General features: G+C 50.9%; 1 protein-coding gene across 6 annotated transcripts in view; it reads left to right on the top strand.

Annotated features, from left to right (window-relative positions):
• The window catches only part of SH3PXD2A (SH3 and PX domains 2A), a 255,824-nt gene that overhangs the window by 49,301 nt on the left and 183,067 nt on the right, over window positions 1-23,456 (top strand). For all 6 annotated transcript variants that reach the window (XM_017944296.3, XM_003904217.4, XM_017944298.3 and 3 more), the window contains one exon: window positions 3,503-3,583. In XM_017944296.3, coding sequence (XP_017799785.1) covers window positions 3,503-3,583 — 81 coding nt within the window. The remainder of the gene's footprint in view (window positions 1-3,502; window positions 3,584-23,456) is intronic.

Genomic DNA, 23,456 nt, shown 5'->3' on the forward strand with positions numbered 1-23,456 from the left:
TGGAGCTGGGAGTCAGCAGGCAGACCCGGGTAGGTTATAAACCCCAGGAAAATCCCACAGCATTAAGTTTGAGGGGGTCCTCGGCGTCAGTCGGTTTTGTAGCATTCCTAACCATTTGCTTCTGTCTGGGCCCCCAGTTCTGGGTCTTCTTGGTCTCAGGTCTCAGAGTCGCCTTTGTTCCCGCATGTTCCTCTAGGCGCACTCCCTCAGCAAGGGCACCGCAGGCTTCTCAGACCACCCACACCTTTATTTAAAAAGATGGTGTCAACCGGCCGGATGCGGTGGCTCACGCCTGTAATCCCAGCACTTTGGGAGGCCAAGGTGGGCAGATCACAAGGTCAGGAGATCGAGACCATCCTGGCTAACACAGTGAAACCCCGTCTCTACTAAAAAATACAAAAAATTAGCTGGGCGTGGTGGCGGGCGCCGGTAGTCCTAGCTACTCAGGAGGCTGAGGCAGGAGAATGGCGTGAACCCGGGAGGCGGAGGTCACAATGAGCCGAGATTGCGCCACTGCAACCCAGCCGGGGTGACAGAGAGAGACTCTGTCTCAAAAAAAAAAAAAAAAAAGATGGTATCAACCAAAAATAAAATTTGAAGGCCCCCTGCAACCATTTGAATGCACTCCCTCCTCAGCCCGGGCACCCTAACATTGAACCTAAAAGACGGGTTCAGGCCATGATGGGAAGTGGGGATCAGATATGCTTCATTACACTCCCCCAGCATCAATATCAATGCAGACCTTAGGTCTGATAAGAAGCATTTACAATCTGTACTCTCTGAAGCCTGCGGCCTGGAAGCTTCGTGTGCATGATAAAACCTTGATCTCCACGAGCGCTTATCTTAACCCAGACACTCCTTTCTAGTGGTAGTAACTCTTTCAACCAATTGCCAATCAGAGTATATTTAAATCCACCTATAACTTGGAAGCCCCTCGTCCCTTACTTAGAGTTGTTTCGCCCTTCCAGATGGAACCAATGTAAATCTTATATGTATTGATTGATGTATTTCCCTAAAATGTATAAAGCAGGCTGTACCCCAACCACCTCGGGCACGTGTCATCAGGACCTCCTGAAGCTGTATCGCAGGTGTGTCCTTCACCTTGGCAAAATACACTTGCTAAATTGATTGAGACTTGTTTCAGATACTTTTTGGTTGACCATGTCATTCAGTCCTGATCAAAGTAGTTCAGTTTAGATAAATTTACATACAGGGAGGTAGTCCAGTGCAGTTAAGAGCATAGGTATTAGAACTCAGCTAGACCTGGGTTCAAATTTTTGCCCTGTAATTTATTAGCTGTGTAACTTCAGGCAAGTTACTTAGCTTCTCTGAGCCTCACCTTCTTCTTGTACAATATGGGAATAACAGTGGTAGCTACCTCATTGGGCTGAAGATTAAATGAGCTAATGCATATAAATGCTTTATGCTGTACTGGTATCCAGTAACATTTAGTTGCCCAAACATTAGGTAACATTAAGTTATCAAAATGGTTTTACAATGTATCATGTGATACCTATTTACATATGATATAAAGCAAAGCATACACCCATTTATTATGATAATAGCCAATAGTCTATTTTGAGCTGATGAAGATAGGGGTGGCCTTTTACCTTATGTTCTGTATCAGGGTCACATGTCATAAATGCCCCATCTCTGGGTGGCAGCACTCAGGCCTGTTTGCTTTGGTTTTATGGCCCTCTCCTTGGTTGTGTTTCAGAAAACCTCGCCATGGCATGAGGCTGCCTCTGTGTCATAGAGATAGGAAGGGAGAAGAGACTGGATTCAGCTCATTTTCTTGTGTATTACCTGAGCAGCCAAGCACAAAGCCTCACCACGCCTGTTGCAAACCCTGTTCCGGGCATCGGGGAGTTGGGCCAGTCTGATGGCAAGGTGCCTAAATGTCACTTCTCTTTGCTAACGTTCCTCCTTCTCATCATGGCCCAGATCCCTGGCCTCACTGGCTATTTTGTTCTTACTGGTAGAGTCCCCCCAGCCCCACCCCTACAGGCCTACAGGACAGGGTGACTAGACAGAGTCCCTGGAATCTGAATTTTTATGAAGCCCGCCCCTGGCCCCAGGTGATCCTAAAGGGCGCCCTGGCCTGGGAACCACCATTCGGGACCTACAGCCACTGCCTCTCTCCTGAGGGAAGAAGGGAGGCAGAGGTCTCACCTGTGTCTTATCGGTGCCCTCCCTTACCTGTCCTCCTGGAGACACCCCTGCAGGTGTCCCTTCCAGGGAGAAGGTCAACAGAATAGCCCTGAGGCTGTGGGAGGGCACCCATTCCTCTGCCTCAGGCCTCTCCCAGGTGGGACAGGAATAGTGGGAAGAGCAGGCCAGACTGTGTGGACCAGGGGCTTTCTCTCCTTCTCCAGGGATTCCTAAGTGAGTTCAGCCTTCCAGAGTGGCATGAGCTCTTGCAGAGCCTGATGGAGACTTGGGAACTGGGGTGACAGCCTGGCCCCGAAATGCCTTCATTGTGAGGCTCCCAAAGAGAAAAGGTTTCCAGTCTCCCACGTGCTAACGCCTCTTCTTCAAATCCCTTTCTCATCCAGAAGACCAGTGTGTTTGTTCAACATAGCAAAGTGTTTTCTGAGCACCTGCTCTGTGCCAGGCACTGAGCAAAGACAGGGATGCTGAGATGAATCACACATCTCTGAGCGCTTCTGGTCTCCTAAAGGGCTTTTCAGAGTGAGTTCTGAGGATCCACTGCAGCAAAATAAGCTGGGGTTTGTTAAAAGTATAAACGTCCGAGCTCTCAAAACCCATGTCTGCAGAATTTCAGACAGCGGGGTCCACCTGCAATTTCGGAAGGCCTCTTGTAGAATCTCATTCACTCTAAAGTTGTGAACCAGTGGAAATTAGCTATCTAAAAAGGCCAGGCGTGGTGGCTCATGCCTGTAATCCCAGCACTTTGGGAGGACAAGGCAGGTGGATCATCTGAGGTCAGGAGTTCAAGACCAGCCTGGCCAATATGGCAAAACCCTGTCTCTACTAAAAATACAAAAATTAGCCGGGCATGGTGGCAGGCGCCTGTAATCCTAGCTACTCGGGAGGCTCAGCCAGGAGAATCGCTTGAACCGGGGAGGTGGAGGTTGTGGTAAACCAAGATCATGCCATTGCACTGTAGCCTGGGCGACAGAATGAGACTCTGTCTCAAAAACAAACAAACAAAAATGTAATGACCTCAATTTTATGTTTATCGTATGAAATATATACAAATAAAAAAGAAGGAAATTAAAACCACTTATTCTGATCCTACTTTCCTAAGATAATCATTGTTGGCATTTGATGAAATATCCCTCTGGGGGTGTCCGTGTGTGTGTGTGTGTGTGTTTAGACATCTACATGGTAGCTGATGCTGTGCTATCCCCTAGGGACAGATGAGATGAGAAAAAGAGTGGTCCTGGCCATTGGAACACCTGCAGTCATGTTACATGATACCTGGCACAGACAGCTTGAAATCCAGCCTTGCTCACCTGCTCCTACCTTTTTCCCACAGGTATACATCATCAATGTGACCTGGTCTGACTCTACCTCCCAGACCATCTACCGGAGGTACAGCAAGTTCTTTGACCTGCAGGTAAGTTGGTCAGAGCTCAGACAGTGGCCCGAGTCTGGTGGGCTGGCCTCTCTCATACCCTCGCTTATCCAGGGAGCCCCCAGCCGAGCTGTCAGGGTCAGAGTCCAGGTGGGAGCAGAGGGACAGAGGAGGGAAGCTCGAAGGTGGAGCTGGGCTTGTCTCAATCTTGCATACTGCAGGCAGACACTCGGAGCTTTGTTGGCCTCCTCCAATGATCTTAACAGTCATGCTTTGTCACCCTCTCTTGCCTGCAGGGTAGGAAACTGTGGTGGAGAGGCAGGAGGATGGTGGGAGGTGCTGTGTGCCTGACCAGACGTGTGTCTGTAAACATCCAGGGTGAGACAGAAGCCACCACATCATTGCAGCCTAAGAAAAGCAAGCATACAGGGAAGACCGAAACAGAAAATAAGCATTTTTTTCAACTACAGGCACAAACTATGCATACATACCACGGTGTCTGTTTAACTGAATGAGGCACTTGCCACCCAGTTTGTACGTGTACGTGGTAGGTGTGTGTCTCTAAGACACATAGGCATGTTCACAAGGGGGATGGTAGTATAGGTCCCACAGCTACCCCTGCAGACACCCCCTTGGTGCCAACTAATTTAGTCAGGCCTCTTTGGGTTGCAAGTGATAGTTTTACACTTGCACTGGCTTAGGCACAAAGGAGACGTGATTGGAAGGGGGGACCAGGGAAGCTTGTGCAGCCGACCACATGGTGAGAAGAGCAGTGAGGCAGAGGCCTTTAGGAATACCTGAAACCAGGATCTGCTCTCCCTCTGTCTTGTCTCTACTTCGCTCTGGCACTGCCCTCAACTTCTGTTACCTCACACCCCAAGGAACATGACTGTCAACAGCTCTAGAATTTTATATCCTTTGGCTCCCAACAGAGGGGAGATTGACTCTTTCCCAGTTCCAAGTTGAAAAATCCCAGGGGCGATTCTGATTGGTCTGGCTTGGGTCAGGTGCCCTCTCTGGACCAATCAGTATGGCCAGGAGTTGAGGGTCTTTTAGCACAGACATGGCCACTAGGGAGCCCACCTCTGTGGATCACAGGCAAATACTAGAGAAGGGAGAATCAGTCGTGAGTTGAGCAGCAGCCCTTTCAGGTAGAGCCAAGATGTTCTAGATTCCTCTTGGGGCTGTGAGACTGGTTTAGGCTAATAAAAACACAAAGAGACACCCACTTCTACCCTCACAGCCAGGGTCCACTCCTTTCTTGGCAGGCCTTTGGTTGTCAATCATCTTGGAGAGGTCATCTTTGGCACCGTGTGCTTGCCCCCAATACCTGATTCTATCTCGTTGTCCTCATTGCCCTACCTATGAGACAAGCCAAGGGTGAGCTAGCTTCCTGTATTACAAATTCTCTCTTAATCCAACAATATGGGATTGAATATCCCATTGAATATGGGATTGAAAGCTACTTCTTACTCTCCAGCCTTCTTCCTCTTCCCTCCTCAGTTCATGTCCAGTCTCCTTAGGTTTGGTGTAATCTGGTGGGGTTTGCTGATACCCCATCAATGGGTATAGTGTGCTGGACAGGAAGTGATAACTCAGTTGGGGAGAGTGAACCCTGAAAGGACTCATTGATGAGCCGGAGGGGGCCTGAAAGCCGGTGGAAACTTCCAAATCAGAACTTTTCTTCCCCCTCTTCCGTTATGATCCCCCACCCCCTCCTGCACTGCAGAATCTCAGGAGAAAGGAATGCTGTTCCCCCACCACCACCTCCCTTGCCTGGAGGGCTCATTCCCTGAATGTGGAAAGGGGACACGCAAGCAGGGAGCAGCTAGTGCAGTGTGCTGGCTCTAGCTTAGCAATGGCCACGCGCTTGGCCAGGCTTGTCCATGTGGGTCATTGTTGAGCTGTAGATGCAGTTTGGGAAGGGGTTGGAATAGTTCTTTGAAAATTAACTTAGAAGTCAAGCATAGCATCTTTACAAATGCATTTTACCTGCTGTGATGAGTTTTAGTGGCGTTCATTTTGAAAAGCCTTGTTTATTTATCAGGTCGCTGATTTTGGTATGGCGGATCCTATAGAGGTAGAACAAAGGGAGTTGCTAACTCCATCTTTGGTCACTGGTGCACCTCAGAACTCATGTCTCTGAGGGGTTGTGTAAGAGAGCAGCTTAGAGTTTAGGCACCGGGGACACATTGCCTGGGACTGGTTACTGGCTGTCACCACGTACCTCCGGACAGGCTCCTTCACTTCTCTAGGCTTGCTTTTCTCATCTGTACTGTGAAGGTTCGAATAGTGCCTGCCCAGTAGGGTTGTTAAGAGGAATGAATGAGTGAATCCACTTTTCTCCCAGCACTGAGTTGCCTGGTGAGTTGCCTGGTGTTGCCAGGTCGCAGGGATGTTGGGCTGCATGGCTGGGGGGGTCTAGGGGCTGGAGACCCACTTCCTGATGTTGCTTTGTGGCTTCCCTCACTTGGCGTCACTCTGTGGTGAGCTTCCTGTGCCCAGTCCCTGCCAGTGTATTCAGAGCCAGGTAGGCCTCAGGCTCCTCTCCGAAGCTGTCCCCGGGGGCAGGGTGGGAGCCGCAGGGAGCTGGGGTGCGGCCCAGGGGCAGCTCTCACACATGTTTTGCTCCTTTCCTTTTTGGCTGACCCTGAAAGTCCCAGGCTCACCAGGCCCATCTCCAAGGAGCCGCTCCCTGGGTTTCACCAACTCATGGTTCTAAGCCTCCTGGGGGCCACAGACCGCTCTGTGAATCTGATGGAAGCCCTCTCCCCAGGAAAAGAGCGGATACATACAATTTTACCCCCTGTGAACCCCCAGTGAAGAACTAGCCAGGTGTGATGGAGTGCCTGTAGTTCCAGCTATTCAGGAGGCTGAGGTGGGAGGATCACTTGAGCCTGGCAGGTCGTGGCTGCAGTGAGCTATGATTGCACCACTGCACTCCAGCATGGGTAGCAGAGTGAGACCCTGTCTCAAAAAAAAAAAGAACTGCTGAGCTAAACCAGTTTAGATCGTGAATCATATATTCACACCCAGTACTATTTGGGCAGCATTTGGCGGTCTATTCAGGTAACAACAGGAGGCCTGGACACCCCTTTGACCCCTTTGAGAGATCCTTGGTTCCCCCCTGTACAAGCTGGTTCCCTGCACCCCAGCGTGGGTCTCCTTGTACTTCCCCTCCCTTATCTCTCCCTCTTCAGATGTTTTCCTTTGTTCCCAAAGGCCGGGTACCCACCAGGCGGCCTTGGATTCCTACCTCTGTCACACAGCCTGGGAACCACGTGCAAGCGATCCCAAGCGGTCCCTGACCCTCTCTGGTCGTGAATTGAGGGCCCCAGGGTATGTGCAGATCCAATTTCATTCGGAACAGCACACGGACCCTCTGTTTCTCCCTCTGAGGGCACATAGGGAGATGGACACCTGCACCCTGCCCTTCATGCTCTGCAGCCATAAGGCCAGGAAGTACTTGAAGGGTGCTCTGTCATCTGAACAGAAACCCCACACTCTTCGGTTTTTCCATTTCTCTCCACGGCAGCTTCCACATCAGCACAGCCCTTCCCCACTCCCTCACCCCCACACTCCCCACCCCCTCCCAGATTCTAAGATCTGAAGCAGAACATTTCTCTGGTTATTATCTTCAAAGCTTCTGCTTGGACCTAACTGCCTTGCATGTGAAGCTCTCAGTAGATCCTTGGAAATGAACAGTCTCAAGCACACAGCAGCCCTGAGAACATCAAGCAGGAGGGAGCCAAGAGCCTGAGGCTTGTCCTTGGAGAAGGTTCATTGTCCCTTTGGGGTGACTCATGGCATTAAGGACGGGTACTTAGAACTCTGGTGGTGCATTGAGGAGCTATTCACAGGGAATGGGGAAAGTCTGAGGGTTGGGAGAGACGGAGAGAACCCCCCCGCCCCCGATGACCTGGTAACTGCTCATTCCGTGCTTTCTGAAGCCTTAGGACCGTGCAGAGCAGAGCCATTTATCTCAGCATCCCCTTCCCATCCCACCACCCACCTTCTTCACTCACAGCTTATCTGCTACCTGTGAGGCCTTGGATTAGGGCTGCCAGATAAATATGAGATGTCCAATTAAATTTACATTTCAGATAAACAGCAAATGCTTTTTTCAGAATAAGGGTGGACACTGGGCATGGTGGCTCATGCCTATAATCCCAGCACTTTGAGAGGCCAAGGTGGGAGGACTGCTTGAGTTCAGTAGTTCAAGACCAGCCTGGGTAATGTGGCAAGATCCCATCTCTACAAAAAATAAAAAAAATTAGCCAAGTGTGGTGGCATGCGCCTGTTGTTCCAGCTACTCAGGAGGCTGAGCTGGGATAATTGCTTGAGGCCGGGGAGGTCCAGGCTGCAGTGAGCTGTGATTGCGCCACTGCACTTCAGCCTGGGCAACAGAGTAAGACCCTAGCTCAAAAAAAAAAAAATGTTCCAAACATTGCATGGCATATACTTACACTAAAAAAAGTTATTTGTTGTTTATCTGGAATTCAAATTTAATTGTGCATCCTGTATTTTCACTTGCTGAATCTGGGAGTCCCAGCCTGGCTGAGTGTGAGAGGCGAGGGTGGAAGTAGAAAGATAGTCCAGGCTGGGCCGGGCGCGGTGGCTCAAGCCTGTAATCCCAGCACTTTGGGAGGCCGAGACGGGCGGATCACGAGGTCAGGAGATCGAGACCATCCTGGCTAACACCGTGAAACCCCGTCTCTACTAAAAATACAAAAAACTAGCCGGGCGAGGTGGCGGGCGCCTGTAGTCCCAGCTACTTGGGAGGCTGAGGCAGGAGAATGGCGTAAACCCGGGAGGCGGAGCTTGCAGTGAGCTGAGATCCGGCCACTGCACTCCAGCCTGGGCTACCGAGCAAGACTCCGTCTCAAAAAAAAAAAAAAAAAAAAAAAAAAAAAAGAAAGATAGTCCAGGCTTCAGGTAAGAGTGGATGGGCCTGTGCTAAGGCCCCCCAGGCAGCAGCTTTTGTACAGAGCAGAAGTGGCGCAGGCTGAGGAACACACTTTTGAGAAGGACAAGATCTCTTCCTTCCAGGAGTCTACATCTCGTGGGGAAGGCAAACTTGGAAGCAGTTAAGTCCACTGCAGATGAAAAAAATACTAGATTGAGGTATAAGCAACATGCTATGAGATGAAGAGGAAGGAAAGAGCTTTCTTTTTTCCTTTTTTGAGACGGAGTCTCACTCTATCGACCAGGCTGGAGTGCAGTGGCGCGATCTCTGCTCACTGCAAGCTCTGCCCCCCGGGTTCATGCCATTCTCCTGCCTCAGTCTCCCGAGTAGCTAGGACTACAGGCACCCGCCACCACACCTGGCTAATTTTTTTGTATTTTTAGTAGAGACGGGGTTTCACCGTGTTCGCCAGGATGGTCTCGATCTCCTGACCTCGTGAGTCCGCCTCCCAAAGTGCTGGGATTACAGGCTTGAGCCACCGCGCCCAGCTGGAAAGAGCATTCTTGGGAGAGGGAACAAAGAACATGCCCATGGCCAGGCACATATGGTCTCTCTCTCTCTCTTTTTTTTTTAAACATTTATTTATTTAGTTTTTAGAGACAGGGTCGCGCTGTGTTACTCAGGCTGGAGTGCAGTGGTGTGATCATGGCTCACTGAAGCCTCAACCTCCCAGGTTCAAGAGATCTTCCAGCCTGAGCCTCCCAAGTAGCTGGGATCACAGGTGCATGCCACCAGGCCTAGCTAATTTTTTTTTTTTGTAAAGACGGAGTCCCACTATGTTGCCCAGGCTGGTCTCAAACTCCTGGGCTCAAGTGATCCTCCTGCCTCGGTCTTCCAAAGTGTTGGGATTACAGGCATGGGCCACCACACCCAGCCCCCATATGGTCTTAATTAGTGACAGCAGCCTAGGGTGACATAGCCAAACACCCACACTCTAGTTTGGGGGGATTTGGTTATTTTTTGAGAATCCTTATCAGGGTAAAATATGTCTCTAGTTCCTTCCTTCCTTCCTTCCTTCCTTCCTTCCTTCCTTCCTCCCTCCCTCCCTCCCTCCCTCTCCCTCCCTCCCTCCCTCCCTCGTCCCATCTGGAATGGCGTAAAACAATATTGTTTGTTTCTGCTCTCCCTCTCCCTCCCTCCCTCCCTCTCCCTCCCTCCTTTCCTTCCTCCCATCCTTCCAATATTAAGTGTCTGCCTTGTAAATCCAGGCAGTGTGCCAGCTCTGGGACACATTGATGATCCAAAGCAGATCTGGTTCCTGCCTTTATGGGTCTCACAGCTTAGTGAGGGAAGACAGATTTTAGTTAAAAAACAAAGACAAACAATATTGTTTTACGCCATTCCAGATGTAACAAAGGAAGGTGCCATAGACATATTATAGGGAAACCTTACACTCTGGGATCAGGGCAGGCTTCCTGAAGCAGTGAGTTTTATCTGAAACATCAGTGAGTTATTTTATCTTATTTTACTTTTGAGATCAGAGACTCTTTTGTGCTTCTAATGAAAGCCAAAGACTCTCTCCCCAGACAAGTGCATGAATGTGCATCTATAATTCTAATAATCTTTTTGGTTATTCATACCCTGCCTGAAATCCACCCATGGGCACCAGGATAACACCCTCTGCTCTTCCCCAGACCTTCTTCTCTCCCTATATCTCCTGCCATGAGCCTTCAGACCCAGACACACACACACAGGCTGCCCACTCAGAACCCCCAGGTATGGAGACTTTAAAGCTGTACTGTCCAATGAGGTAGCCACTAGCCACATGTGGCTACTTATATTAAAGTTAAACTTAAATGAAATAAAAGTAAATGTTTAGTTCCTTGGCTGCACTTGCTGGATCACAAGTACTCAGTGGCGGCCGTGGCTAGTGGTTGTGTGTTGGGCAGATATAGAACATTTCTATTATCACAGAAAATTCTATTAGACTGGTAGTTTAGAAAACTTTGAACACACAACAGGCTTGAGCCAGCTTTCTGGCCACCTTATAGTGATCTGTCACCTCCCAGCCCCTCCCTGAGTTGTCCCCTGAAATCTTCTAGGGCCCTGGCAAGAAGAGGGAGATTATTCTCCTGCACAGTTTGCCCATCCTTAGAGCATTTCAGCTCAGCAGCTATTCCAAACACTTCTTCTGGAAACCAGGTCAGTTTCCCGAGAGGGCTTCTAAGAGCCTTTCAGATGTCAAGTGAAGAACAGGGAAGAGGTGAGGCTCTTAGTCTCCAAGTGGAAATTGATTTCTTCTAAAAATAACTCACCACTCAGCCCTATCTGACCAGGAAAAGGACCTGTCCCAGGGGAAGCTGACCAGGACAGGGCCTGATGTCGAGGCCCATTTGGTGATAAAGGGCCTGGGTTGCTTGGAGGTGCAGTTGAGGTGGGAGGAGGGGTGGCAGATGCCCTTTTCAGTTGCTTTCTCACCGGTGGCTGGACCACGTTTCCAGCCTTTGTCTATTTCCTTGCACAGCTCCTTCCCGGTCCCCCTGAGGAGGGGCCGGAAGGCTCTCTGAAGCCCTGGCTCCATAGACGGTTGTTTCACAACCTGACCTACAAGGCACTGGGCTACAATAATTGCTCTGCAAACACCGACTCCACCATGCTGCTGGTGCTTTAGTCTGAACTCTGGCCAGCGAGTGCACAGGGTCAATATTTGATCAGAGCTGGGAGAGGCCCTTTATTTTCCCCCGCACCACTTGGAAGATAGAGTTAAGAGGGGTTTTCAGGTTTGCTCATTGGCTCTGAAGGACTTAACCTATTTTGACGAGCTTTTCTCTCTCTTCCTTGTTCATCTCTCCAGACTCTCCACCCATGCACCCCACCCCAGGATCACACTCACTTTCCAGCTCTCCAATAGCTCACCTCATGATGGGTAAAAAATTATAATTCCTGAATCACTAATAACCAGCCTTGGAATGAATGTGTATATGGGTGTGAGTGTGTACTGATATCACTTATGGAGCTTGATGGGATCATTGCATTTTTAGAGTTAGAGGGGTCCTTATTCCAAGTGCCTCACTTTGCAGGTAACAAACTGTGTTAATTTTTCTATTCATTAAATTTATATAGGCTTTCATTTGGTTTAATATCCAGAGCAGGCCTCTGCTGAGATCAGCCTGGGGTGATCCCAGTGTGTGCCAAGAACCAACCCAAAAGCAGAGAAGAGGAGGAAATGTCTCTTCTGCAGGCACTCTGTCTTTTAGTCATTGAGGGAATTTGTTCGAGATCACTGACCCTAGACTAAAGCAATGAGGCCGCAGCCCGGGGAGGTAACCTGCTAAGTTCTAAGAACGATCTTGTACCAAGGATTGCAGAGAGTTCCAGCACAACTAGTGTGGCAGTGCCAGCTCCAGAATGAGGTGAGCACGGGTCATGGTGAATGCTCACATCAGCCTTGACTGAGGTCAGTCACCGGTCCCAGGCAGGCACGGACAGCCTCATGTTGTTTGCAAGGGCAAAAATGGGAAACAGCCTAAAAGACCATCCATACAGAGTTGCTAAGTCAACTGTGGTATTCTCACAGCACTGAGGACAACAGTCAAAGCAAATGAGACTGATCCATGGGTGGATCTCCAAGAAACATTCTGAACAAACAATGCAAGTTTCAAAACAGTATTTATAGTATGATAATAATTATACAAAAAAAAACCCAACAACAAGATATATATTTTGCAGGTACATATACAGCATATGAATGTAAATTTTTTTAATCTAGAAGGCTGTACTCCAGATTGGTGTCAGAGTCATCTCTAGATGGGTGGTTAGAGATATCAGTGGGAGGAAGGGCTTGATCAAGGAGGAACCTTATCTTAATGTTTTACTTTTTTAGAAAAGGAGAATGTATTCATATATTATTTGCAACATTAATATTGAATAGTTAAAGAGACGCCTATGGGGGGAGTTTGGGTAGGTGGGAAGTAAAAAATAAAATATGTCTTTCCTGTTCATTATGGTATAATGGGACAGAAAGCACAGGTGAAAAAAATAAACATAAGAACATATCTAACAAAGAGAACATGAAACTCATTATAAAAATCACATTACCTCATATTTCCTGGACCATCATTCTAGATAATTCCTGTGGAATGTAAACTGGTTAGATCCCATTACAACCAACCCCAGGGACCTGTCCAAATTATCTTGTCCAACTGGAATCTTGTATTCCGATATTACTCAAAATCTGCAAGCTACATATTGAGGCAGGAAGCACTTGGGCGGGGGTTCTTGTGTCATGACGAAACCGTACTCAGAGTTGTGTGGTGCTGGGGTACCGGGGCTAAGGGCATGTGCCCCGGGGCCAGGGCGCTTGGGTTTCAAGACCAGCCCCAGCACTTACTGTCTAAGCTTTGATGAGTGATTTAACTTCTCTCTGCTTGATTTCTCATCTGTGTAATGGGGTGTATAGTAATAACTGCCTCACTGGGTAACAGGAAAAATAAAATGACACAGTCCATATAAAGCAAGCCCTTAGGATAGGACTGGCACAGAGACTGTAGACAGGGAAGCTGAAATGTCACCAATTAGGCCCTCAGAAGCTTAAAACTTCAAAAAGCCAGAGAGCCCCACTCCATCTAGAGACAGAGGTTTCTTCCTGTGCCCCGTTAATATAGACATCACTTTCACCAAATAGCTCGGTCTGCCTCCAGGCGAGAGAGGCAGAAGGCAGTGTTAACAGCTCTCTGGATAAATGCTTTTCACCTCCAAAGTTTAACTACAAACCTATTTACCTTCCAACAGTGCTGTTAGGAAAACATTATTTTTTAAAAAGTAATTATTAGTTGACAGCTTTCCCTTGCTCCTGGAAAGAGGCATCTTTGATTCCTGAAGGAACACAGAGGGGTTCCAGGGGAGCCTTGTGGAGCTTCCGTCGGCTCTTGGGGATTCCCTGGCTGGCTTCGCTCCACCTGGGAGCTGGCTGGGCTCCAGCGCCCCTTTCAACTTGTGCCTGTGGCCTGAGTATGAACTCCAGCTTCCTCCTGCCTCTCCTGAGTTCTCCTTTGGCAGATGGTGTTGGCAGGTGAGGGGGTTGTGGAATATTGGGAGAGGAAGACCAGGGTGAACTGGCACCTCTGGGCAGGCTCAGGATGGGAAAGCCACTTACCATTGAGTTTGAATCCTGGGGTAACCTGGGGTCCGGCTGGAGGGTGTTAGGAAAAGTTTGGGTTGATCTTTTTTCCCGTTTAAGCAGATGGAGTTTGCAACTTCTCATGCAGTTTCCCAACCTTGTGGGTTTAGGAAGACCCTTGTGCTTGTGGGGGCCTCTCAGGTCCAGAGCAACTCGGGACCTGGTTCCAAACAGATGGAGAGAGGTACGGAAGGAAGGTGGTGGCAGTGGGGATAAAGCATCTAGGAGAGGTCTCTGCGTATTTGTGCATAAAGGAAAATAAGACCCAGAGGGCTGAACTGGGGCCCTGAGAACCACTGCATCGGGGCCTGCCCTCAGGAGAACTTGCCACCCAGCCAGAGCCTGTGGACATCAAGAGAGCTAGGGAGCTTCTGTGACACTGAAGCCGCTGGGAGTTGTCAGATACACACCATGCTGTAGGTGTGCGCGGGAAATCACGCCTTTCCTATACAGACGAGGACTCACTCTGTGAGCCTCATTTTGGATGGTTGTGTGCATTTGATCCAGGCCCAGGGTGTTCACAGAGTATTCACAGGGTGTTCGGCCAAATCCTGTTCTTGATGGACCCAAGGCCCTGTCAGATCAGACCCTCATTTGTGCACTAGAAAATCAAAAGTCATCTCTGCCCTTTGCTGCACCCCCAGCCTCTCCATGGGATCAATGTGGGATTTTCATAGAGCGTGGGAAGCTCTTTTGTAAACTGGGGAAAATTGTAAGAAGCTGGAATGATGTCCTCTGGGTGTCAAACCTTGGCACTGTTCATTGGCTCTAAACTTCTGGGTGATGTCTTGTGAATGTGAGCGCTAGGAGTCTTGGGGATGTCACTGCTCCCCCAGTGACTGTCCAGCAGGGCTGAGAATGTCCCTTTCAGGGAGAGAAATCAGCTGTGTGCAAATAGCACAATATGGGAGGTCCATGTTTGTCAACTGATGTTAACTATGTCCGCTGGGAAATCAGTGGTGGAACTGTAAGTTTTCCAACCAGAAAGCCCTTAGAGATTATCTAGTGGGATGACAAGTATCTGACACTCATGTTGCCATCTCCCACTCATGCCTACAGCAGACATCACTAATTGATCGTGGCATTCTCCCATCCTGTACCCATGGCAGACATTGTTAATTGATTACGAGCCCAGACGTGGTCTCAGAGTCTTTGTAAAAAACAAAACCGAATATCTTTAGGAAGTCACTACCTATCAGTTGGCAATGGCACCTTGAGATGAAACTAACTGGCCACCCTCTCATCTTGTCCATTTCCCTTATTTGACAGATGAGGAAATGAGGTCCCAAGCGGGGAGTGATTGTCCAAGATCACAGCAAGTGACAGCAGGACTAGAACTCCGATGCTCTCGCTTCTAGCTCACTCCAGTCTGGGTTCCTAGCCTTCCACTCAGAAGTCCTCTTTGTGTTTTTGGTTGAGGAGGCAGGAAGCTTCTGTTGCCTCACTGAGAGCCCCTGGAGGGAGGGATGGGGAACTATTCACTCTCCCTAGACAGAAGCTGCCTTTGCAAAGAGCTGAAGACTTCTCTCTAGATCCCAGAAAGGTCGCTCATGACTCCCTCCCAGGCTCAGCTGCTTCCTGGAGCTCAGCCTACCTCTCCTGCACCGTCACCTGTCTCTCTCATTGTTGAATAATAAACCCCATCTCTGCCAGGGGCAGTGTCAGAGTCAGCTCACACCACCTGCATGACTGCTCAGAGCTGCACACCTTGTTTTCCTGGTGTACATGTCAGGGTGTGTTTGGGTGTCACGTCAGGGAGGCATTGGAATGCAGTTGCTGCCTCTGCCACCTCCTTCCTCCTCTGGTCCGAGGCCCAAAGGTCCGACTTAGAAAATTCTACTTTGCCCCTACCGGGCCCCCATCTTACCCCTCTTTGGATAACCAACAGGAAAGTTGTCTGGGAAGTGTGTTGGGGGACAGTGCCCCCCTCCAAACTGGAGAATGAAGGGAAGGGGGATCTTTGGTGGTGGCCAGGTGAGTGTTGTGTGTGCGTGCATGTGTGTGTGCATGTGTGTGTGTGCGTGTGTGTATACACACGCTGTGAAGCTTTAGGCGTGACCAGGCCACTCTCTTCCTGCTGGCGGGAATTTCAAGTGCCTCCTGGCACCTCTGGAGGAGCACTACCTACGTGCCTGACTCCACGCATGGTGCTGGGGACCCCACGGGGAAAATCCAGGGTCATCCTGGGTGAAAGAACCCTCAGCTGGCAGAGCATGAGGGTGGAATGCACAGAACGGGTGTTGCCGCACTAAGTGGGCAGCCCGGGATGTAGACCACCTGCATCATGCCTGCGTGCTCTGGGCATTCCCTTCGGCTTGTGGGGGCAGCTTCGATCTGGGGCCTGAAGGTCTTGGCATCCTGATTCTCCCACCCCCCCACATCCTCCCCCACTGGCAATGGCAGCAGCTGGTTTTGTTTTTGACTCTTATGGAATGAGGCATGTGGGACAGTCAGGTAAGCTATGGGAGCCTGAGCTGTGGGCTTTTCTGAGGGAAGATAGAGTTACTCATCCCTCTGGGAGGCAATCTGCTACCAGCGTAGTGACCAGGGGTTGTGAGCTGCATTGATTCCCTCATTGGCAGCCCCCGCCCCAGGCTGGACCTCAGCTTCCTGATGATTTTAGGGGCTGCCATCCCTGTGTCTCAGGGACACTAGTTTATTTTATTTTACTTTTTGAGACAGAGTCTTGCTCTGTCGCCCAGGCATGCGATGGCATGATCTCGGCTCATTGCTACCTCTGCCTCCTGGGTTCAATCAATTGTCCTGCCTGAGCCTCCCGAGTAGCTGAGATTACAGGCACCCGCCACCACGCCCAGCTAATTTTTGTATTTTTAGTAGACATGGGGTTTCTCCATGTTGGCCAGGCTGGTCTCGAGCTCCTGACCTCAGGTGATCCGCCTGCCTTGGCCTCCCAAAGTGCTGGGATTACAGGCATGAGCCACTGCACCCGGCCTCAGGGACACTAGTTTATATTAGAACATTGTGGAAGTAGTTGGGAAATTGGAGCTTTTTCCTTTATATCCTCAATTTAGCTGAAGCCAAGGAAAAAAGATTTTATATCTCCCAGAGACCTCCACAGATGGATGACATCAGGCTCTCCAAAGGACTTGTGGGAGTCCTGGTGCCAAATTGCCAACTTTCCAAGTAAGGGCAGCATCTCCCAGAGATGGAAGGTTCAGGCTGTGTTATCAGCCAGGCTTATTTGGGTTTGCACCTTGGCCTGCCCCTTTACCAGCTGTGTGAACCTGAGTTGCCCTCCAGGAGTCCCCACCTTCCCATCTGCAAAAGGGCTGTACTTGTAGAACCCGTCCCATGGAGTTGTTGTGGGATGTGAAGATGAGCCTCAGGAAAGCCTTGCCGTCATGCCTGGAGCAGCTGTGAAGCATTATTATTATGAGATTGTTGGTGTTGCCTCTGGTACCCCTGGAGAGGGGAAGGGGCTCCACAATCCTCCCTGTGAACACAATGCGTGCCCAGCCTGGATTAGGGGAACATTCTTCCCAGCCACAAAAGGGTCTTGGGTACCTCCAAGCTGCAGTAAATCAATGCTTGGGGTTGGCGAGGAGACAGACCCCAAAGCCACCAGGGTTTGGCACTATCTGCTAATTACGGAGCGTTGATCTGGTGCTCAGGAAACGAAGTGGCCAGTTCACCCACCCTGGCAGTCTTGTGCTCAGTGCTGGATGGGGGGCTCAGGAAGAGCCCAGGAATGTGGTCCATTTAGATATACCTTGTTCAAAAAGGTTTTTTTGTTTTTTTGTTTTTTTGCCAAACAGGAAGCATGAGGCTGGTGTTTGGGCTGGAGCTGAGATTCTGGCAGAGGGTTTTTGGGTGGATGACAAGCCGGCCATTCTTCCTGCTGAGACAGTCCCGACTGCACCTCCTGAGGGCAGCCCTGGTGGAGGCCAGCCTGCCTTGCTCCCCAGGGAGACAGGCTTGTTTTGTTCTGGGTTTTCCAGGGCTTCACTGCTCATCGTGGAACCTTTGAGGAGGAATCCTCAGTGGGAGGGTGGAGGGAAACCCCTCTGGGTGTGCCTGCCCCCAATCCATCCAGCAGTGCAACAGGGTGGGGACCAAGACAGAAGAGACTGGGCCAGGCAATCTGGCAGAGTGCCAAAGTTTTAAGAAAAATGTGTAGGAGGACTCCAAAATGGGGACTCTATCCATTACTTTATATATATTTTTGGTGCATATTGAGAAAAGTTAGCTGCTGCCTGAATCTGGCAGTTGGGACAGTTTGGAACACCTGGGTTTCTTGGCTGTGTAGTCAAGAACCAGGGTGCAGGCTGGAGCCATGGGCCTGTGCCCTGGCTGGGTGTCAGAATCACCTGTGATCTGGGTTCACCTGCGAGCCAGATTAAAAATGCATCCAGATTCCTGCTCCCCACCAGCCTCCTGAATCTGACTGTCTAGGGCTGGGTCCCTGTGTCTGGAGTTCAGACCGACTTGATAAGTGAATCCGATGCAAAGCCAGACTGAGAACTGTGGAGTGTTGGGATAAGGAGACACTGGGGCCTGAGGAGCTCCCTGTCACAGCTGCTGGTGGTGCCTGCAGGCGACCTCAGTCCCAGCGGCCAAGGGCTTCTCTCACCTCTGCACTTTCTCCTCAGCTCAGGAAGGGCAAGAAGGAAGGAAAGAGCCTAGGGACAAACCTGACTTGCTCCTCTTCAGGCAGGGGAGGTTGGGGAGCAGTGGTGGCCCCTCAGACTGGGGAGACTCTCCGCAGGAACCAGTGTTGGTGCTTGCTTTGTGTAAGGCCCTGTCCCACATCCTTTCCATGATCACCCCTGAACTGCTTACAGCCCACCCTGGGATGTAGGCACCACCACTCTCCCCCATTTTTAAAAATTTATTTTTATATATATATATATAATTTTATATATAAAAATATAGATATATAAAAAGAGGTCTCAGTCTGTCACAAGGCTGGAGTGCAGTGGTACAATCAATCATAGCTCATTGCAGCCTCACTCCTGGGCTCAAGCAATCCTCCCAGCTTAGCTTCCTGAGTAGCTGGGACTGCAAGTGTGCAGGCCAGCCTGCCTTGCTCCCCAGGGAGACAGGCTCGTTTTGTTCTGGGTTTCCCGAGCACCATGCTGGGCTAATTTTTAAATTTTTTGTGGAGATGGGAGTTTTCGCTATGTTGCCTGGACTGGTCTCAAACTCCTGGACTTAAGTGATCCTCCTCCCTTAGCCTCCTTAGTAACTGGGATTACAGGTGCAAGCCACCACCCCCCAACATTCCCCCTTTTTTAAAAAAGGAGGTGAGGGTACTCAGGTCACATAGGATGTCAAGGTCTCACCATAGGTAGGTGGAGGAGCCAGGATTTAGACTGGGCAGTCTGGTGCTGGAATCCATGCGCTAAGCCGTTCCTCTCTGCTGCCACTTTGATGTGCTGCAGAGCCAGCCTGGGAGGCCCCACACCTCGAAAAGGAGAGGAGTCCTTTCCCTTCCTTGCCAAGAAGGCTTCAGAGCAGGAGGGGCAGGTGGGGGCTGGGCACAGAAAGAAATGGTCAGTTTCTGTATGTTCGTTTCCTTTCTCTGCTCAGGAGTCTTGGATTCTCCCTGGAGTGTTCTCTCTCTGTCTCTCTTTCCTCAGTTTCTCTATTTCTCTCTGTGTGTCCGTCTGAGGTCTCTGAGCCCATCTCTGACTGTGACTCTGTTTGTTCCTGTGACCTTTTCCTGCACCTCCATCTATGCTCTCATGTCAGCCTCCCCGGAGGCTTTTTCTCTCTCCCTGATTCTGTCTTTGCCAGTCTCGTCTGCATGTCTCATCCCAGGATGCGGCTGCATCCCAAGCCGGAGTCTGGGAGAAGGGCAGGTGGAAGCCTGCTCTGGTCTGCATGGGAGTCTCCAGCTGGGATTAGTGAAGGCAGAAGCCCTTGCAGGGGAGGGAAGCTGCTTGCCCTCTCAGGAGACTGTGGGGAAGGGGAGGCAGCTGTCCCAAGAGTGGCTGGTGCCTTTTGGAATCAGGCGGCAGTCTTGGCACCTGATGGGGAGGCTGCCCTGCCTCCTGCGGGCAGCCATGATGGCCAGCCGTTGTTCTGTCCCCCTCCCAGCAGAGCGGTGACTGCTTCCTCCCTTCCCTGGGCCATGTTGTGCCGGGGGGCCCTATGAGTACAAGGGGCTGGCAGTGGCCTCAGCCCTCACTCAGGCTACCCCCGGAGAGCGGAGTTTGGAGTCTCTGTGGGTGGGGTTAGGGGCACGGAGGGCAGGAGTCTTGGGCCAGCTCTTCCCCTTCTCTGGACAGAGGGTCCCCCGGGTCTCATCTGTCTGTTCCATAGCCTAATCCCTGCCCACTCCTGTGCTAACTGTTCCTCTAAGGCCACACCTGCCCCATTGCTGTTCCTGCTAGAAATAGCTGAGCAGTGGGCAGGTGCCCAGGAAAGGGAGTGGCTCTTGTAGGGTCAGGCTGGCCCCCAAGCTGTCAGTGATCCAGGTCAGGTAGGCATCAGGAACAGGCTTGGGGCAGGGCTTTGCTTGCCCTTGAATATCTTCTCTCAGCGAACAACCATTTTCTCTGGTCCAAGCCTTTGCCATCAACTGGAAGGAAGGGTTGGGAGTGAGCACCTCAACACATTTGTTGAGCATCTGCTAAGGGTAAGTCATGGTGTCCAGAGTGGGGCTGAGGGGCTGGAGACAGATGCAACCCGAGCTGACCTGCAGACTGGTTACCCATCTAAGCAGACACACCTAGTGGGCTGCGGCTCCCAGTGTCTCTGTGCGCTCCCAGGTGTCTCTGCGCGTAAGCCACACGTGTACCTCCACCTCAGTGTGTTCCAAACCCAGCTGCCATCTGGACCCCTCCCCACATCCTCCCCACTCCCTTCTTCTCCTTTTCCCCCTTCTCCCCTTCCTTCCTCATTCTTACTTCTCCTCCTCCTCCCCCACCTCCTCCCCTTTCTCTTCCTCTTCCTCCTCCTCCACCCCAGCAGACCCATCCTCCTGCCTCCTCACTGCAGCCCCCGAGGTTTTACTGGGACTGCCCTGCCCTCCAGCCAGCCGCTGCCAGTGCTTCTCTGTGCTGCAGCTTCTCTCCAGTGTTTATTTGTAATTATGAGTGTTTTCAATCCTATAGAAAGTAATATCACAGGCATGAGAGGACATACTGCCCAGATTTAACACATGTGAATATTTTGCCACATTTGCTTCAGATACGTCTTTTTTAAATAAATAAAATGGTGCAGATAGAAGAGGTGTCTGGTCAATACTACATTCCCTTCCTCCTGCCTCGGGTCTGCGTGTAGGAGTGGAACTGGAGGTGGGTCTAGGAGAAGGGCTGGGGTTCAGGTAGGCTGGGAAGGCGCTCCAGGCACGGGCATCCACGTGGGCAAGGTGTGGGACAGGACCACCTTGGGCATGCACAGAGGCTAGGGCGACCCCTGCTTCTGCGACCTCTTGGGGTCTGGAGTCCAGGGAGGGCGGGGCCTGGAAAAGGGTAGGCCTGCACACAGGTGCCCCAGCAACCCCCAAGTAGCCAGCACCTTCTCTCCCTGCACTTCCTCCTCCTCCTGCACCTCATTCCAGGTGGGCAGCTCCCCCTGTTTGAAAGGAGCCCATCACCTGGGTCAGCAGCTGGGCTGCCACCTGGAGAAGCAGCCTGCAGCTGGGCACCAGGGTGGGCTTGGAAGACACCAAGCTTTGCGGGGGGACTTTTCCTGTTGCATTTCCCAGGTTCCTGGCAGGAGGCAGATTTTCCCCCAAGGAGAGCCTCATCAGAAGGTCTGGCAGCAGAGCCTGGGAAGCACAGGCTGCCCCGGCGGCTTGCCTCGCTGCGGGGCTGCTTTACAAGGCTTCCCTGGCAACACTGCCGGAGGTTTATTTTTAGCTGTAGGGATTCCTCTCTTTTTCCTTTTGGGCTCCACCTTGTTCTCCCCTTTCCCCACTGTGAAGAAACACTGGGAAGTCCTTGGCTTAAGGAGATTCCAAAAAGAAGTTACAGGAGACGTCTATGGGCAAAATAAATGCCTGACCTGAGTGACCAGGGAGGAAGCCATCCACGCAGCAGATGCCAGCTTTGACATCTTCAGACCTGTACGGGGCACACTTGTGCCTGGGTCAGCTGCTATGTGCATCTAAGGTGCCAAAAGGGATTCAAACCCAGTTGGGACCACCCCATACCTGGCCAGTCATGTCCCATGTCCAGCCCAACAGCAAGTCAGCTCGTACTCAGCTCATCTTCTCAGACTTCCCTCCAGAGACAGCCCGCATCTGCCCTCTTCCTCTCCATTGACTGCCCCAACCCTGGTCCAGCCCCGCATCAACCTCTTACCTGGGCAGCTGAGACAGCCTCCTCAGGGGTCTCCACATTCTCACTGTCACCTCCTCCGTAATCCAGTCTTCCCATGAATCAGAGCCCCCCTAAAACATAAACCCTATCCTAGCAGACCATGGCCTTGAACCTTTCTGAAGACTCCCTTTCTTTCTGGAATGAACTCCAAACTCCTTGCCCTGCCACCAGGCCCTGGGTGATGGCCCTGCCTGCCCTTCCAGACCCGTCTCTGCCACCCTCCTGTTGCTTGTTCTCAGCACCCCAGCTCACTTGCTTTACCTGCTCCTTGGGCACCAAGCGCAGTGCTGCCACCAGGCCTTTGTCCTTGCTGTTCCCTCTGCCTCTAGTGCCTTCCCTCAGGTCCCCAAGGAGCTGACTCCTGCGCACTCAGACCCAGCTCACATGGCACCTCTCACAGAATCCGAGAGCTCCCCCAGCCATGCATTCATGTACTCGTGGTCACTTTGTCACATTCTACTGTCTTCAAAACACTTATTGCAACCTATTACTATTTTTTTATTTTTTATTTTTTTTTTAGAGATGGACTCTCCCTATGTTGCCCAGGCTGAACTCCTGGGCTCAAGCTATCCTCCCACCTCAGCCTCCAAAGTCTGGGATTACAGGGATGGGCCACCATGCCCAGCCCATTGTCTTCTTAACTGTCGTTTACTGTGTCATTCCCCACCTCCCTCCCCTTCTCCCCAGAATGTGAGCTTTCAGAGAGCAGGATGCTGCCTGCTGATAGCTTCTGTTTTCCCGATGCCTAGAACAGTGCCTGCCATATAGTGTGTGCTCGGGAAATCATTGTGGAATGAATAAATGAATGCATAGTGAGCTGCCGCTGGGCATGAAGGAATGGGAGAAAGAGGCCTGCTGTCCTCCTCTTCCGCTTTAAAGGCACGTTTTATTTAGCTCCCATTCCTCCTCTTGTGCGCCCATCTTTGCCTATGGGCTAGATTTTCTATTGGGATCCACTTGTCAAGGATTAGATGGAATCTTCATGGCAGAGAACAATGAGGGCTTCTCAAATTTTCATCTGCGCATGAACTACTGAGCAATCTTGCTAAAAGACAGATTCTGATTCAGCAGGTCTGCCTGGGGTTTGAGATTTTGCTTTTCCATCAAGCTCTGAGGTGATGTCAGTGCCACAGTCTGCATTGACTAGCACTGGCGTGGAACATTGGGAGGCTATGTTTGAAGTCCCTCTTCTCCATTCCTCTCTTATTCTTCTTTCAATCCCAGTGGGATCTTTCCCTTGTTAGGTCATAGCCCTTCGTGATGAGGTGGGGATCTGATCTGGTGAATTGGGGCTTTGTGAGGAGCCCTGTTGCAGCACTTCCCAGAGGCTGCCCAGGAATGGCATGTGCTGCCTTGGAGAGGTGGTGGTTCCCATCATTGGTTCCTCTGAGCTTGAGGGTCATGTGTCGGGCCTGTTGATGCCCCTGTGGCAAGGAGGAGGCCCCTTCCTGCAATTCAGCTTTGTGTCTCTGTGTGCTTTCTACAAGCTTGTGAAACCAGGATCTTGAGGTGTGGCTCACTCACCTGGAGTGACTTTCA

Source organism: Papio anubis, chromosome 11 (assembly GCF_008728515.1).
Source record: "Papio anubis isolate 15944 chromosome 11, Panubis1.0, whole genome shotgun sequence".
In the NCBI taxonomy this organism is placed as follows: domain Eukaryota; kingdom Metazoa; phylum Chordata; class Mammalia; order Primates; family Cercopithecidae; genus Papio; species Papio anubis.